Source organism: Bactrocera latifrons, unplaced genomic scaffold, assembly GCF_001853355.1.
Source record: "Bactrocera latifrons isolate USDA-ARS-PBARC rearing strain unplaced genomic scaffold, ASM185335v1 scaffold_149, whole genome shotgun sequence".
In the NCBI taxonomy this organism is placed as follows: Eukaryota; Metazoa; Arthropoda; class Insecta; order Diptera; family Tephritidae; genus Bactrocera; species Bactrocera latifrons.
In genome coordinates this window covers 499,775-517,947 of record NW_017534952.1, presented here as the reverse complement: position 1 = coordinate 517,947, position 18,173 = coordinate 499,775, and the positions used below count along the sequence as shown (strand labels likewise).

General features: G+C 39.8%; 1 protein-coding gene across 4 annotated transcripts; it reads right to left on the bottom strand.

Annotated features, from left to right (window-relative positions):
- Positions 1–83: 83 nt before the first annotated feature.
- Positions 84–17,230, bottom strand: LOC108965805 (protein expanded). Of its 4 annotated transcripts, none has more exons than XM_018928443.1 (7): positions 16,865–17,230; positions 14,255–14,352; positions 12,374–12,510; positions 12,105–12,250; positions 7,791–7,870; positions 3,548–7,733; positions 84–3,478 (listed from the first exon to the last, which is right to left on the bottom strand). In XM_018928443.1, exons 3-7 carry the CDS (start codon positions 12,463–12,465, stop codon positions 2,589–2,591), a joined length of 5,394 nt encoding a protein of 1,797 aa, XP_018783988.1. In that variant the 5' UTR covers positions 12,466–12,510; positions 14,255–14,352; positions 16,865–17,230; the 3' UTR covers positions 84–2,588. The 4 variants fall into 4 exon arrangements, with proteins under 4 accessions (XP_018783988.1, XP_018783989.1, XP_018783990.1 ...); XM_018928444.1 differs by lacking the exon at positions 16,865–17,230 and adding an exon at positions 14,430–14,445; XM_018928445.1 differs by lacking the exon at positions 14,255–14,352 and having other exon boundaries at positions 16,817–17,230.
- Between the last annotated feature and the right edge of the window lie 943 nt (positions 17,231–18,173).

The window sequence follows — 18,173 nt, the reverse complement described above, 5'->3', positions numbered from 1 at the left end:
AATTGATATATGCAACTCGGTCATAAATCAAAAGACACTGCGTTTTGCACATTTCGAACTTGTTCAAGTGGTGAAAATAAATGTATGGGTATATTTCATAAATTTTTATTTGAAATTTATATTTATAATAAACTTTACGCTAAACAGTGGGAATGTTTTTAGATCTAATTTAGTATGCCTTTTTAACCTTGATTGATTTCGACTTTCGTATACGGTGATAAGTTAAAAGCCAAATAATTCATTACAACTCTCTTTTAACAAACATATGTAGGTATATACATCTCAGTACAATCGCGAGTGTTTGCATTTAAATAATGTTATTAATGCGATAACAATTTCATATTGTTTAGTATTATTTAAATTGCTATTGAATATATTTAATTTATGAAACTTTTATTTTTTATAACATAAAAATAAACAAACACAAAAGTTGAATGAAATACATTTAAGGAAAATAAACAATTTGGGACTCTTGTTCTGTCATACTTTTTGTGACATCCAATAGTTTTGAAAATAATTGTTAGTGTGGCAGTTATGCTTTTGTGCACGGTGCAGCTTGATATAACAAATTGTCCTTTTGAGCTGACACTCAGAATTCACTTAGACTGGAATATTGAATTTCGTCCCGAATTGCGAATTGACCAATTCAATATATACGTATATGTGTGGTATATATTCCTGCATTATTTGTAAAGGTAATTATGGCAAAAATATCACTTTTTGTTTTTCATTCACCTTATCACATTTAACTATAGACTTTTAAACGAGAAAAGCCTACGTAAATTTTTGTGACCTGAAATACAGAAAGATCAAACTTCACCTATTACTTTTCCACACTATACCATAAACATACCGTATGTCTATAAGTACATTTTGTTGAATGCAATAATAATAATAATAATAATATTAAGACATACTTATTTATAAATATACCTTCTAAAATCGTATCTCTTTACTTATGTATGTATGTATGTATGTAAGCATGAGTACCTACTACATAACTTACGGTGGGGCAAGTCTAGGCAATATTTACTTAAATGCATTTTGCATATTTAAAATCTCCAATATGTATTTACATATGTATTACATAAATACGGTAAACTAAAAGAATTTACTCACTTACACCCTAATTGCTAAGAAACTAAAAGAGGTTAGATTGCATTAGTATTGACTTATGGCTTCTCATGGATAACCAATCGACGATCAACAGTCGGCCATTCGATCAAATTGATTCGTTTTGTTCGTTCCGTGTTTTTCGTACTTTGCTTAAGCCTAAACTTCACGCACCGTTGAACTAACATATTTATATACTGTTATAGTGTAGTCGTTGCTCTCCTTTAGAAGAAAAAGTAGAAGAAAAAAGTAAAGAATCTCTACCCTTTCGATTCCTTGGAAGCATTAATGTCTGAAACATTAAAATAATAAAAAAAAAATTATAAAAAATAAAAATCGATCACAGTTGTTTGGGCGGATTTCGTATAATAGTATGCGAGTGCATAATATTTTGCTTAACACAGATATTTGTAAAATATCGATGTGCACTTTGTAGTGGTTTAGTCACTTCTGTTCATTGCAATTTTATAAAAAAGTGGGAAAGTGGGAAAGAGGAGCATAACAAAACAATGCATTAAATTAAAACAGAAGGAATAAATAAWTACAAATTTAAACTCATGTATGACATAAGTTTCCATTTAATGTGCTACGGCGAAAATAAATATTTTCGTATCCATATACCCAATTTCTACTTGTATTGTGAGTATTTGTGTACTATTTGTCTTTTGTTTGCTTGTTTTTTTTTTTTGTTTTTGTTTAATGAATTTCTAAAAGTGACTAGATTAAAGTGTTTTTCTTTTCATTTTATAATTGAAATGAAATGAGGTCAGTTTATTGCCAAGATATTACTCATATCTTTTGGATTTCCAGCAAATGCAATTACGTGCTTTTATATTAACGTACATACATATTTACATGTATGAAGTGGGCACATGTGTGCATATATGCCACATAGGATTGAAAGACTGCAGCGCCTGATTTCGGATCAGATCAGGTAGGTAAATACCCAATTAAAATCTGACAAGGAATAGCTGTACAAATGTGTTGTCATGGAGAAAATATATCAACAGACCAGTATGAATAGACCTTTGCTAAAAGTCCGCGTATGTAGAGAAAACCCTCGCCTGCACCCCTTCCACCTAGACACTGTGACTTTTCGTAGAGAAACTTTCCGTGAGGATTATTTACTTCGTTGTTCTATGTATAGTCGACGTTGACGTGATTTTCATTTAGGAATAGAAAGTAACACCTGAACAAAAGAAATCGCAAAAGATCTTATGCCTCCTGTACTTATGCATACCTCTTTTGTTTCAGCTTTGTGATGGACTGGGTGTACCAAGTGCCAAATTGCATTAACATATATTAGCCTAGTGCCACTCGCCGGTGTGTTAGAAAGAGCCGTCAATTTTAACGTTCACTCTTCCATACTTAACTATACCCTAGCTTTTTCGCAAAGTTTCGCGTTTCCACACGGAGTCTTATTTTATATCTGTTGGAAAGGTTGTTAGCAACTGGAGTCATTACAGATTTCAAATTTAACAATTGTAGCTTTTATGGTGCTTCATAATTGCTGGATCCATGACATAGTTATTTGCCTCTGCCATTTGCATGGGTAGAGGTGGAAGTTTGTCATTGGGATGGCGATGGCTTCCCACTGACTTTCGGCCTTTTCCGGAGACCAATTGCAGTGTCGATGATGTTGAGGTTGTGCTTTTCGTGCTTGTGTTTGCAGAAAGTGTAGTGCTTAGCGTTGGCATTGTTATGCTTGTTGATGTCCCGGCCGAGACCATAGCTGAGGACGAAGCTGTCGCATTTGCCGCCTCATTTGCAACGAAAGCTTCAGTATTAGTTGTCAAGCTTTTATGCACCGATTTGCTGTTATTGATTTGATTTGCAGACAYCGTTGCGCCTCGGCTACTGCTTGTGGATGCTGCATTGGCGTTTACACTCCGCATTGCAACAGTTGTAGATGTGCGATTCGTTTTTGAAGCGGCAAATACTTTGGTCTGTTTTAATAATGACTGATCATTGCAGAGCGCAGAGATAAGTGGTAAATCCAAGTGTTTGCTTTTTTCACGCAGTACAGCAATATCGAGTGGATTAGTAGGGGCGTTGTTTCCGTGACCGACATTSACATTATCGCAGTTGGTTTCTTTCGACTTAATATTTCCAGCAGATGTGATAGCTTGTCGATGGGCAGCCGCCGCACTCGCYTGAAGGTGTGCTAAGATACTGCCGCCATTATACGATATGGGGTTGGGTTTTGGACGTTCGCCCGCCCATTGCGCACCACTGGAAGTGCGGGTCATATTGTTGACACTCTGATTGGTATTCAATGTGGGCGGTTTCCTAGGCGGCAAGTGATTGCGAATCGTCGATGAACGTTTGGACGATACAGTACTGGTTGCAGTTGGTTTTGACGGAACTATGAACGGAATACTTATTAAAATTATACGAAACTACAATTTAAGTAATTATCATTGATGATACTCACTTGGTGGCGGCTTTTCAGATGGTGTAGGTATCGGTGGTTTCTTTAAGCGTCTGTTTACATATGGTGGTGGTGGGGGAGGAGGCATGCGTTTCATCTTTGGAAGAGAGTCAATTGAATTTAATATATTGTCATCTGAACGTGAACGTGAACGCGCAAATAAATTTGTTGCTCCCGTACTGGGTACTGTCAATGCGGCAGGATGCAGTGGAGGCGGTGGGGGTGGCTCATACGTAGAGCATAAGCTGGCCATGGATGGACTGTAAAGCGGCGAATATGTGGTTGGTAGTTGCACATATGTGTCTGATAAATTCTGGGTCGACGCGTAACGAGAATGTGTGGATAATGCTAACGGCAAGTAAGGTGTGCTTCGATAGATCGCGTGTCCCTTACATGTCTCCCAAGATCCAACATGTGCCCTGCCTGTGTGATAAGCTAAGTACTGATGGTGATGTGGGAGTGGTTGGGGTGGCGCTTGTGCCATGGCCGCATATATTGAACTTTGTTTAGCATCTAGATATTCTTGCTGACTCACTGCAGGATCTTGGATCGGGTATATAACATAGTCAACGTCGCTGTARAGCTGCTGCTGGTACAGCTCGAGTTGTTTGCGTGCTAGCTGATTACCGTAAACTCCTGGTTGTGATGGTGGAGGTGGTGGCGGCGGTTGACGTGGTATATTGGGAGGTGGTGGTGGTAAAAACTGTCGATGCTTGATCACTGGTAATATAACACACGTTCGTGGTGTCGGTTTAATTTCTGGATAAGGTGGCGGTGGTGGTGGTGGTTGCTGATGCAACGATGACATGCTGCTGTGACCGCCATGCAATCTATAAGGAACAATTGGTATACCAATTGTGCTTGGTATGACGCCTGCTCCGGTGGCAGCAACAGCAGCGGCCGCAGCATGTGCCATTGCCGCTGCAGATATGGATGATTGTCTTGTCGCTAAAGCCGGAGGATTGTTGGCGTTTAGTGAAACCTGCGACGCACTGATGTAGTGAGAGTTGTGTACAGAATGCTGTGAGAGGTGGCTTGACATRTGTTGGCTGGAAATGGAACCTGTTGTGGAGGCAGACGACGAGCAATGCGTTGGAGCAGCATAACTGGGCTTCTGATTATCACTAATTACACTGGTATGGGCTTTTAGAATGTTTATTTGTGGTCGAGTGGTAATGAAACGAGCAGTAATTTCTTCTGTTTTTAAAGAGTTCATAGATCCTGCAACCGAAGAATAAACACTGCTGGAATGATTAAGAGAAGAGGTGCTGGATTCTACTGATACCAGCGACGTGGGACGCGGTTTATCCGATGACGGATACGGTGGAGGGTCACGACGTCGAACGGCTGGTGCCGTTGGAATGGGGGCACGTGATATTGATGCACCCACTGGATTTGTGTTTACCTCATTTGGAATGATTGGCGATGGCACTTTGGAAAAAGTTGTAGCAACTGTAATGCTTTTGATATTATTGCTAGTCTTTTGTGTTAAGGGGGAACATACTGGAGGCCCACAAAGACCAGTCTTTTCATGTCGTGCGTGATATGGCGGTGGAGAACGCATTGGTAAATTGCCAAGGCTCGCTAAATTCGTTGTATGCTTCATGTTATTGCTGTCGATGCGTTGTGGGGGTGCTGGAGGATCCGTCGGTATTAAATCATTAATTAAATCTTCAACATTATCATCATCGGTGGGGGCAGTATCTCGATGCCCCTGAATGTATGATTCCCCTTTGATGGGCAACGGCAAGGTAACATAATCACAGTCCGAATCTAGTGTACTTGACACCGTCTTACGATTGGGATATGTGCCGCGACCAACTATTAAGTCGGTCAATTCTTCTGCAGAAAGAAGATTGTGCTTATTGTCGGTTGGGTCGCTGCCATCTCCTCGGAAGGAGCCGCTTGTGCTTACATTAGAGTCTGAGCGTAAACGGAACTCTTCATTCTTAATGCGTTTACCATGGTAATTACCACCATCGACTGAGTCCAAATTGGGATGACTTTCATGCAAATTATTGACATTCGCTTCCACTTTGGTGGACTGAAAAATACTTATTCCATAATGGGAGCTCTTCTCAGACTCGGCCATCTCAGACGATTGTCCGGTCATTTCGCTACTATGCATTGTGTATACACCTGAAGTTTCAGTGGGTGGAGCACCGTGGGCCAATGTATATACACCAGAAACGCTCTCGTTTTCATCGCGACTGGAAGATGCAAAATCGTGTTCAATACAAGTTGATTCCGCTTCACTGAGGATGGAATTTTGAGCGGTGTGACTAAAGCCCAATTCAAGGCTACTGGATGTAGAATTTCGGCGCTGCATTGGAGTTGAATTTATTATAGAACTCACCGCCAACGATGTTAACGTATTGTTTGTAGAGTCTGAGTTGGGTAAAACCACGACAGTACTACAGGTCGATGAGCACTGGGAACCAATATTGTGCTGCGAACTGGGCGAGTCAGTGGCAGTGGAAGAGTCCGCTGCTCGTTGCGATGCCTGATTGGAACTACTGCTAGAAGAGTTTCCCGCTGAATTGTGACTTCGGTCTGGTGATTCATCACCGGAATTTGCGGAATTCGAGTGTTGCGTTTTACGTTCCTGACGAACGGATAGCGCCGCTAATTGCTCCTCCAAATCTTTCAATGAGACTTCACCCACGGATGACGTCTGTCTACTAATGCTCGGATGATCAAGTAAATGYGCCARGGCTAAACTCTCYGTGGACGGTGCCGCAATTGGTACAGGTGGTGTGTTTATCATGATTTCAACTTCATCTTCAGAATGAACGCGGTCACTCACTATGCCCGAAGTGGTGTTAGAGCTAGTGCTCGAAATTACGGATATGCGCTGGTCACTTTTATTCTTGTATGGCAAGTGTAAACTGCGTGAATATGTGTAGCACGCATGAAGACAATCACTCTCTTCCTCTTCACGCTTTATGACTTCTTTTAGACGAGCCGCAATCTTCATGCTGAACTGATGAGTTTCACGGCACAATGTTAAAAGCATTTTATTCTTTTCGTCCGAGGTAGAATAAAGCAGAATTTTGCAATCTCCAGAGCGAATTTCGAACTTTTTCCGCTCGAACGAAAGCTTGGTAATGCTGGGCCATAAGAATGTGGTTTGTTGCTGAGGATTTTCAAAGGAACTGAAAATTTTTATGCCCTTTGAATAAACCACAAACCACGAACTGCCCAAACCATTTTCGTTCTTCGTAGAACGCATCCTGAAAATGTGCGCATTGACGCATTCATGCACAAGACTGGCTTGCTGAATGTAATGAAGCTCTGCGTCAGCTGTTGACATGCCACGATATTCGCGATGACAGGCCTGTAAAGCACTCATTGCCCAAGTCGTGCGTAGCTCAGCAGGTAGATAATCATTGAAGTTGAAATATTCCTTTGTAGAGATGTTCGTCGACGTATGAGCCAGCGCCGAAAGAGAGGTGCTCGAAGAAGTCGACGTTGTTGGTGGGGTGCTAGAAGAACATTCACGATTTATAGAAGACATCGACGAAGAGGCTGAAAACGAGGCGGCCATAGCTCCAAGACTACGCTTTAAACTACCACTGATAGGGAAAACTGATGTGGACGATTTTGGTCCTATTAGTTCTTGTGGATCCGTATTTGCTGATGAAGTTGTGACTTTTTTTGTGCTTAGAAAATTGGACAATCGAAGAACACGGTCATTCTCATTGCCTGGAGTTTTGTTGATTTTCGGCAATGTCGTTACAATGCCAGTTGCCGGTTCAGTTTTCGGTAAAGCTGTCGTTTCCGTTATTGTTATTGCTGTTATGTCTGTATTTTTTGCTGTTAGGTTTGAGACTTCACTTTTATTGACTGGGGAATTTGTAGCATGTGGAGAAAGCTGGCTTAGGTGGTTACACTCCATGGGTTCACCATAATTGCTTTCTCTCAATAACAAGGATTTTAAAGTTGTGCCTCCACTCGTTTGTGTTGAATTTGGTGCATCGCCTAAATCTGCTTGTAATGCTAATCCGGCGAGCAATATCATTGACTGTTCTGAATATTCTTTAGGCGTTTCCCGTTGTAGCGCATTGTGTTTTAATTGCAGGTAGTAATTATGGCGGGATATCTCATCTTTCAATATAAACGGACTCTCGATATAAAATTGAACACGAAAGTGTAATTCCAGGAGAGGTCGTCCATTTGCGTCGAGGCCCTAGAATATGCAATTTAGTTAATATAAAGTAAACCGAAAAACATATCATCAACTTACGTGTGTGTGTGACGAGCGCCAACTTTTCGGGCCGTATTTGGAGAGTTTGCTCTCCGGATCCGCAAACATGTATTCGCCATCTGTAATTGGAGTAAATATCAATTATTAAGCGTTCAAAAGTTTTTCATATTAAAAATAATTTTTTGTAAAATATTCGCTCCGGTTTTTATCAGGGAATATTCGGTTGATTAGGCCGATGTTTAGAGAATGTGCGAATCCAATATATTGGAGCTCAGAGACAAGCTTTAATTTCGATATCTTTACTTTTGAACGTTTCATTTTCGCGATAGGGCCCAAATCTAGCTTCGTCAGTTTGCTTCCCTACTTGAACCAAGCACACACTCTGCCATAGCATAGTGAAGCTGGCGTATGGTTATCTGGCATGTCGGAAAGCAGCTGCATCGTGCAATCGTCCATCGTCCGGCGTATATTTGTGAGTATGAATTGCCCATTTCAGCATTCCTGTCTGAGAGCATGCACTACCCACATATACACACACACACATGCTGTACATGGCATCTATACTATATATACATTCATACATACATACATACGTACAGATGCACAAGTCATTTTTTATATTTATTTTACTGATTCCGCGGGTTTGGCTGGAATTTGAATTTCTTTTCGTGGCATTTACTTACACCTCTTAGCATTTGCTGCGTCTTGCATTTGTATATGTATGTCCATCCGTACGTGTGTGTGTGTTCCTTAGTTTTTTATCAACGAAACTAGTTGTTTGGTATGAAATGCCATATTTTTTCCTTTGTTTTGTTACTATTTTTTACGTCGGGCAGTTCGTGTTTTTATATACATACATACATACATACATACATATTTCAATTTTGCTTTATTTGTTTCGTACTTTTTTTATAAATTATTTTCATATCTTTGAATGTATGGATGGAGTCGCTTCTGCTGCTTCGTGTTGCTGTGTGTGTGTGCTTCCATGATTCTTGTTGTTTTCGCAATCGCCACATACCAACATCGGCATTTTCTCTTCCATTTATTGTTAATGGTCATAATCATTATCGGCAGGTAGCGGCAGTCAAGATAGTGGCGACTAAAGAAGATTCGACAATAGCAACAACAACAACACTAACAGCAGAAAATTTTATATCCTTGTTGCGGTGGTTATTGTTTTTATTCGATTTTTATATTTGTCTTGATTTTCATTGGTMAATTTTTGTTTTGTTTTGTAGTTGGCGATCGCGTGCAACCGATAAACATCGGAAATTAAAATTCCTCTCTTATGGTTTCAACTTGAGATGTTATTTGGTATACCTCTTTCAGACGTTGGCAGCGGTTACCTGCTGCTGCTGCTGCTTTTGWTATTTACATATAAAATATTATATTTTAAGGTCTTTCCTTCTGTTGTGTTATCACTCGCAGATGTGCAGACTTGCTCGTATGAATAAGATGACATGTTCTTTTTTCTCCACAAGTGATGTACTTTAATTCAATAATTCATTGTGTGCAAGAGGATTGGATTGGATTTTTATATACTACTAAGCTGTACTAAATTCTAAATGGGTGKGTGATTAGTTTATCCCAAGCTTAGATACATTTTTCTAAGCTTGTGATGTTGGGATTCCAATAAAATGGTACGATGCTCTTCGGATCTATTTTCAAATTGATGAAATGTCTCAAATTTATAAAAACGAAACGAGATCGTTTGAACCCATTTCCTAAAGACACGTTTGACCTTAACAAAAGATTCACATATCACTATCACAGCACCACCACAACAACTCCATGACAATGACATGTTCTTTTTTCTCCACAAGTGATGTACTTTAATTCAATAATTCATTGTGTGCAAGAGGATTGGATTGGATTTTTATATACTACTAAGCTGTACTAAATTCTAAATGGGTGKGTGATTAGTTTATCCCAAGCTTAGATACATTTTTCTAAGCTTGTGATGTTGGGATTCCAATAAAATGGTACGATGCTCTTCGGATCTATTTTCAAATTGATGAAATGTCTCAAATTTATAAAAACGAAACGAGATCGTTTGAACCCATTTCCTAAAGACACGTTTGACCTTAACAAAAGATTCACATATCACTATCACAGCACCACCACAACAACTCCATTATATTGYAGTTTAAAACAAAAAAAAGTTTCGATATGTTCGATGCCTTACCGAATCACTGTCTTGTCTCTTGCAGAGATTTAACACAAGCGCTGCTTACTCACAGGCAGTGGTCAGGGGGTTAGGGGCCGCGGGAAACCATACTGATACCTTATCGACGAGTGCAGCGTCCGATAAGGTATGAAAAAATAAAACTAACAAACATAAACCAGTATTTTGAAAAGGTGATTACAGCGCACCAACGTCGCCTAGCCCAGCAAGCGAGTAGCTCAACTATGCAACACCGTAGCAGTCTTCTAGCACGGCAGATTGAGCGGCCATTGGAGGCTTGTTATTGTTGTAGCTTTGAGCAATGCATTTGGTTGGTGTTTACGATGCAGCGATGTTACTTGGACAAGTGTAGTGGTGGAGAAGGGTCGCAGACACAGCCCGATGCTTATTTTACCTCATTAATTCTAGAGATCCATCCTTTGGTATGTGACCAAATACACACACAAACCTACTATATCATCTATATGAATGTATGTGCGTATGTATATTCTCATCTTAACCCGTATGCATACGCTTATGCCAGTTGCCAGTTGGCAGTGTGCCTGGYCAAGGCAAGAAAAACAGTCACTGATTCAAAAAGGTCCACAAAAATGCTTCATAAAAAGCAGAAACACATAAAAATGCTAAAGACACAACAAATATTGTTCAATAAAGCAGCCAGCAAGTGAGCACGGCGACGGTGAGGTATTACGAAGCAACATCCACAGCTTGGCGAGTGTGAGGAATGCAGCCACAGCCGGCGGCAAGCGGTGAGCGGTGGAATGACGGAGTGATGGTGGCAAGTGGAAGGCCAAGGGCAGTCGGRGCTAAGGCAGGGGGACAAAACTGGCAATTGGCAGCGGACACAAGACGCGTGTTCAGTAATTCAGGTAGCAGTTGCGCGCATTGCCATAACACGAGAGCGTTCAGGCCAGCACACGGACGGACGTCCGCCGATGGCTGATGGTCGCTGGCCGATAGTCGTTGGTGGTGGTGGTGGTTGTTGTTGAATTGTCGACTACGACGACSGTGGCGATGACGACGCTCAGTTGCCAACACAACCAGTAGCCGCAGAAGCAGCAGCCATGGCTACATGCTCGGAAAACGAAAGAGAATGGACGCACACCTCTGAGCCGCAAGAACAAAATCATGAAACCATAAATGCAGGCAGGCAGCCCGGCAATATGTAGAAGTAGCAGCTATGCATGTATGTAYATTGAAAACAGAATGAAGACAGGAACATAAATACAAATCCCGAAACAGCTAAGGAATGTTGACCAAACTGGCTGYAGACTGCAGGCAGTTGGTTTGCTCTGTGACTGCAACGATTGCGGCGATTATAAGGCGCAAATAGTGGCGGAGCGTCAGTGAAGAGATATGTAGGTACCACTTGGAAGAAGGTTTGTAGATGTAAATGTGCACATCCACACACACACACACACATGCTTGTACACCCATGGCTGGTTGTGTGTGCAGCAACACACTTACGCTCATATCTGTGACGTTCGCCACCAATCCTTAGCCTAAAGTTGAATTGCGAATGCTATGGTAGCGGCAGCATGCAACTGGATGTGGTAAAAGTACGGCCATTGTCAGATACAGGAATGCAGCGCATCGGTGGCAACGTGCTTCAGAAGCACAACACTTGCAACTTGCAACATTTTTGGTTGAACAAGAACAAATATGATAAATAAAGCATTGATTACATGCGCGTGTCATTTGTCGTCCATATACACATACATTTATATATATGTGTGTATGTGCGTGTGTGCGGAAAGTAAAAATATCCCATTAAATGGCTTTCGTAGGGAGCAAATAGAAATTTATTGAAAGGGTGAAAAGTACATATATACTACATTTAGTATGTAAATATGTAAACGCATAATTGAAAATTGCTTGATGTTTTTTAAACTAAAATTTTTATCTGAAGGTAGTATTTCAATTATGATGTTATGAAACGATTTTTTGTTATGTATCGATATGGTCTTGATAGGATGGGATAGGACTGTTGAAAATTCTAAAATCTTAACCATTTATACAAAACTCGGCAACTATGTGGTTAATCTAATAATTGAAAAATTCCAAATAATCGATAGACAAAAGATCATTTTCATATACTCATACTCATGTACATATRATATTATGTGGAGGATTGGTGTGATGTGATGTGTAAAAGTAAAACTTACCGATGAGCACCGCCAAACCGAACAATTCTGTATCGAGCATGCCTTGTGCTGCAAAATGTAGGCATGTTTGTGTGTATACTTCTCTCACCCGACTCTTTGCATCGACTAGGAAGTATAAAGTTTTGGGTTGCTGATTTCCCAAAAGTCTGCAAAGAAGCACAACGATATATCAAGTTAGAATGTGATTTATATTGATAGTGGGAAAAATAGAAATGCAAGCGAATTTGAGATATCCATGGAATTGGAAATAACCGCGTTAACACACTTACCTTAGGGCCAAAAAGCGTGATCCTGGTGATAGTTGTTCGGCCGATGACGCGCAAACTTCTAAAGGCGCGCTGACAGTGCAAAACGCTCGCATGCTGCATCATTACTTAAATGCAACAAGCCCTTCCGAAATATCTTTCTGCAATCAAGCAAATTCAAGAAAATTATTGTTATGTGGTTGGTGTAAAAAAAAGTGTAGGAAAACGTTTATAGAGTGTGTGGTGCATATAAATTGTTGTTGTTTTTTTGGTTTGGTTTCCTAAGCAGGACATTTCATTGTCAAAAAGTACGTAATTTAAGTAGATTTACAAAAGTGGAAAGCCGAGGACAGACGATCGCTGTGAACCACCGAAGAAGGGATCACGTGCCCATCAATCGCCTGCTACGCTGATGAGCACAAGTTCATGGAAATAAATATTTGAATCAAAGCCTCAAGCACACAACAGCCTCGAATAAGACTCGGTTTTAAGCGTAAGTGGTTTCTATGCCAATAAAGAAGAAGAAGACGAATCAAAGCCTGATACTACCTTCCCTGACTACTACTATAACACCTTTTTAACGAATCATGTTTCATCGATTTAAAAATTTATTAGCACTAATTCCGCGATTATTCCAACTCTTTTCCATCAAATCTTTTCCCCGGCACAGTTCCAAATAACCCGAACTCTAAAGCATACATACACCAGTTAATAAATATTTACATGTGTTTAAATKCAACAGCTCCCCGTTGCTATTCTCTCCTTGGTGTTGTCCATATTCGTTGAATAAAAACTTAAAATAATTAATTTATATGCACGAATATATCTTTAAGTATGCAGGTATATACATATGTGTATATATGCGTGTGTAAGTATGATTTCTAACGTGTAACTTTCTTTGAGACCGTCGCTCGAAGTTGCATTTGTAAGGGTTTGTCGCTTAAGTCTTTTGTTATTGATAAGTGAAATTTCGGTATTGCGCACAGTCACAGTCATATATAAAGTATTTGTAAAATGATATGTTTGTATGTACATATGTACGTAAGTAGGTAAGTAAGCATGTAAAGAAACATATTAGAAATRCCAGAAATCAATATGCAATATCAAAGTACTAACTTGTGTCGCGTGCGTTAGCGTTTAGYTGATTATAAATATCACAAAAAAATTTAAGAAATAACAAATTTTCTAAAAGTCGTCGATTCAAGGTAAACAATATCTAATTYGAGTCCACTTCCGCAAAGCAGATGCATCCATAATGGCCGTAGTTCCACAGAAATTTTGAACAACACCAAGCAAGCACATCCCAAAGTTTACTTAAAGCTTATGTAAATACGTGGTTATTTAAAACTGGCGTTAAATTGAGCTTTAAATATTCGCCAAWGTCTATACATGTGTATGTACATATTTACGTTATKTAAACTAAAAACATAGGCATATGTTGATTGAAGGAATGCAATATGTGTAAATAAAGACTCTGTTCAGAGGGCATTGTTTAACCAACTTAAGGTGTGCTCTGTTTTCGTGTCGCAGGCCGGATGGGCTAGGCCAGCTAATAAGCCGTTCAATATCAAATGGATTTAATTAGTTTCATTGATATTAAATTATATGCGCAACACACATGTGAACCTCTGAAATCGCAGGCAATTGTTCTCGACTCTGCTGTTTATTAGAACATTTAAATACTGATGATTAGGTATTTGTTCATCTATGACCTTCAGTTGGTTATAACGCAAGAGGAAGCACGGCCAACGGAGCGGCAGTACTTCAAAACGTTCGACCGTTTGTGAGACACAAATCAGAGTAAAATGGCAAATGAAAAAATCAAAATTGGATTGCCTGGATATCTGCTAAATCTAATAAAGCAATATAAAATCTATTGGTAAGGATGTATTATTCAGGGCTTACCTCCACTGCGCCAAAGGCAAGACTTATTAAACGACCCCTAAACCGACTGTGTTTGCCGCCAATTTCTGCTAATGTGTGCCATTTGCGTTATGTAACAACTGCGGATACAAATATAAACACCTGATTAAAATGGGGTTCGGTCTCTTTTTTAATATTTTCTACAAAGAATATTTACATGCATTCGTGCACATTAATTTCATTAATTAGGAGTTGAAATAAATAGCGCAAATACACAGTTTATATTTCTAATTATTATTTAAAGTATCTTCTTCTTAATTGGCGTAGACACCGCTTACGCGCGGTCGTTGCTTCTTTTCGCTACGTGGCGCCAATTGGATATTCCAAGCGTAGCCAGGTCCTCCMCTTCCTCTGCTTCCCCCSGCAAGTACAGCGTCGAATACTTTCAGAGCTGGAGTGTTTTCGTCCATTCGGACAACATGACCTTTTACTTCGCTGAACTATGTCAATGTCGTCATATATCTCAACGTGGCCAACGCGCAAAGGATCATAAATCTTTCGCAGAACTTTTCTCTCGAAAAAAATTTAATCTATTTAAAGTATGGCGCACATTTTTCGCTTAGAAATTTTGAATAAATACTCGTTTTTTCATCTTCGCGTGCATATGAACATTTTGGCTTATCACTTTACTGCAAAATCCGTTTTCCCTTTATATTACATAAGAATGTATGCTAAATACTGCACTTACATGCATTATATGTACACATATGTATATATGTATATACATACATAGCACAAATTTAGCATTGCCCATTGAAAGAAACACAATTTTAATTAAAGACATTTGAACAAATGGGTGTGTTGAGTGTTGATTTCACCTTTCCATGAAAAACTCGATTGACACTTTTGTACAATTGTATCCCTTTATTTGTATATATGTATGTATGTGAGTGTTTAAGTGTTTGTACAATATGCTATCGGCGATTTGTAGGTGCTGTATTGTTTTTCCGTTCGGCTCGCATTCCAATTGACTCAGTGTCTAATTGAGGCAAATTCGTATGTATGAACCCATGTACATACATACATATGTATGTACGTATCTTCAAATTAAATGAGTGATCCAACACCCACCGACGATTATCACACCAGTGACCGGGGGCCAACGGGCACACAAAGAATTCGGCTACTTCAGCAATGAAAAGGCAAATTTGGCATCGAATTTGTTAAATCAAAATGGACCAGCATTATTGTTGCTGCAGAGGGTGYTAGTGGTGCATATCGAGAATACTTGAGGCTAATGCTAAAGCCGCTGCCGCACAAGATTGCACTACTGCAGGGTAAGCACAAGTACACACACACACATACACCGGTGCATGCCCGGAATGCGGGAGTACAAATGTTGCCMCTTCTCTCGCTGCAGTAAGCSTTGCTCTTTTCTCTTCGATRTCGTTCGTTGTTATTGTAATGGGAGAACCATTGCTATCTCCATRCGCATATATTTTGTTGTTGCTCGAAAGAATGTCATGCCATTTTTTGTTGTGCTTCGCTGTGCCTCTATTCTCCATTTCGGCGTTTCGTCCGCTTTTTACATGAGCACATACACAGAAAGCGATAACGACAAACACACACACACACACACACACACCCATTTTATCAGTCAGCACTTGAAAACCGAATGCGAGAGAATCACCACGGCTCAAAAATCCAACCGCACACACACACACAGATATATCTATGCGCTGAGGAACCGGACCGATCGTAGAGTGGCGCGCGATTTCTGGCGTCTTCGCCATCGTTGGGGTTTCTGAGCGCCTTTGAGCATACCTGTGTGTTTGTCTGTGTGTGCGCGAGTATGGGTGCGTCTGCTATGTGAGTGCGTATTTAGAGAACGCAACGTGGATTTTCAACTAGATTCTATTGGATTTCTTTCCCCATTGTCACAATCATTTCTAACCAGAACACCACGGTGCAGACCAATTGCAAAGCTTTTATTTGTCTGCACAAACATACATACACATGTATGCATATTATATGGTATTTGCATTATAACCATTTGTTGTTGTTTGTATACAGATTGTTGTAAAATAACAGCACATTCACCGCACTCAATCGAAATGACCGCCGTTCATGCAATAAATACATGGCACACCACAATTCATGGGATCTTCAAAGCCGTTGAATACGATCAACGAAATCTCCGAATTGCCTTTTCATTTATTATGATTATCATTTTTATTTCCATTATTATTGCTGTTGTTCAATTGTTGTGTTGGTCACAAGTATCGCCGCGTATTAATATGGCACATTCTTGACTGATTAGTAAGCGAACTTTGCACAACCACCTCATAAATTCATACCAACACACACACACACATACATACTTGAGTACATACGTACATGCATGTAACTATGAATATACATAAGTAATTAGTATCCAAATAATCTAAGAAACGATCGCAAAACACTTCCAAGTCGACCGTTGCCTTTCGTCTCGAACGCAAATGCTGTGAGATCACTTATCACTAATTTAAACATTCCACAATTTGCTAAAATTATTCGCATATTTATCCACAGTTATACTTATTTATATACATATGTACGTACTATATGCATGAACGAACATATTCGTGTAATTTCGACATGAAAACATACTTTCTTTCGACACAGTATTTCAGCTCACTAGTTCGGCTAAATCAGCATGAAGAAACTGTCAAGTTGTTTCGCTTTGTCGTATCTYCTCCGTTTGCCCAACTTTAATTCATTTATTTCGCTAACTTTTTCCACTCAAACGCTCAAGTATCTTTGTAACCACTGATAACTTCACTTCACGTATTCCAATATATCTTGCGGAACATTTCTGGTGAGTTTCTTTCCTTCTCTATACCTTTTTATTTCAGATTTTGTTTTTTTTTTTTTTGTATATATTTACAGAAAAGTAATTTTTTAGCTCAAACGTATCGAAATCTTGACCGCTTCGCTCAGCACCAAAAACCGAACTGAACCAAACGCCCCGCGAAACCACAATTTTTCTCCGTCTCCGCCATACGAAGATTCCTGACCCTCTCTGTGCTGAGCAATCGAGCATTTAGCTCGTATACCTGTTTGTGCCAGCTACACTTTTGCTTCACTGTGCCTGCGTGTGTGCATTTGTGTGAGTYGTATCGGCGAGCCGAGCCAAGCCGTGCGCTAATGGTAGTGCGGTGCGAATATTTCTTGGGATACCTGCTGTTGCTGCTCCCAAATACCAGCTACCAGCGTAAAGATACTCGTTGCTCGGTGTTGCTTTATTGAAAACGTGATTTTAGATTGGAATGCGCTATTTTGTTGATAATTTCATACAAACACACATGCATACATCTGTCCATCGTATTGTATACTGTGTGTGCGTGTGTGTGCACGATCATGAATTCATGAACTTTCTATGTATGTAGTACAATATACCATACCATACGAGTGTGMGCATTCTCTTTTAGACATGGCGAGAGACTTTGGGGGCTCCGAACGCTGTATGAGCAGCATTTCAGTTCAAAATCGCGATCGTTGGAAATCTAGTATTTGTTGTTCATTTTTCGTGCCCGCCGAATATTTTCTGCGATCGAGCGCATGTATGTACATATGTATGTATATGAGTGTATTCACACATTCAATTGTGTGTATGTATTTGGTAGTGGTGTGGTATGCATGGAGCATTGCCAGCGTAGACATTTGAATGACCATAAATATAAATGGGGTATCGTATATTTTCTAATTGGAATGCGGCAAATGTTTAAGCCTGGTGTAAACCTGCGTAAGCGGGTGGGGCGCGGCTAACCTGAAATGTCGATTTAATACGATCGTGTATACATACCGACACAAATCTTGGTGGATATGCGCTTCAAGTGAGCTTATGAATTTAATTATTTATTTACTTATGTATGCACACTTGTGCCAATAGTTGAATAGGCCACAGATATTTGCGAGA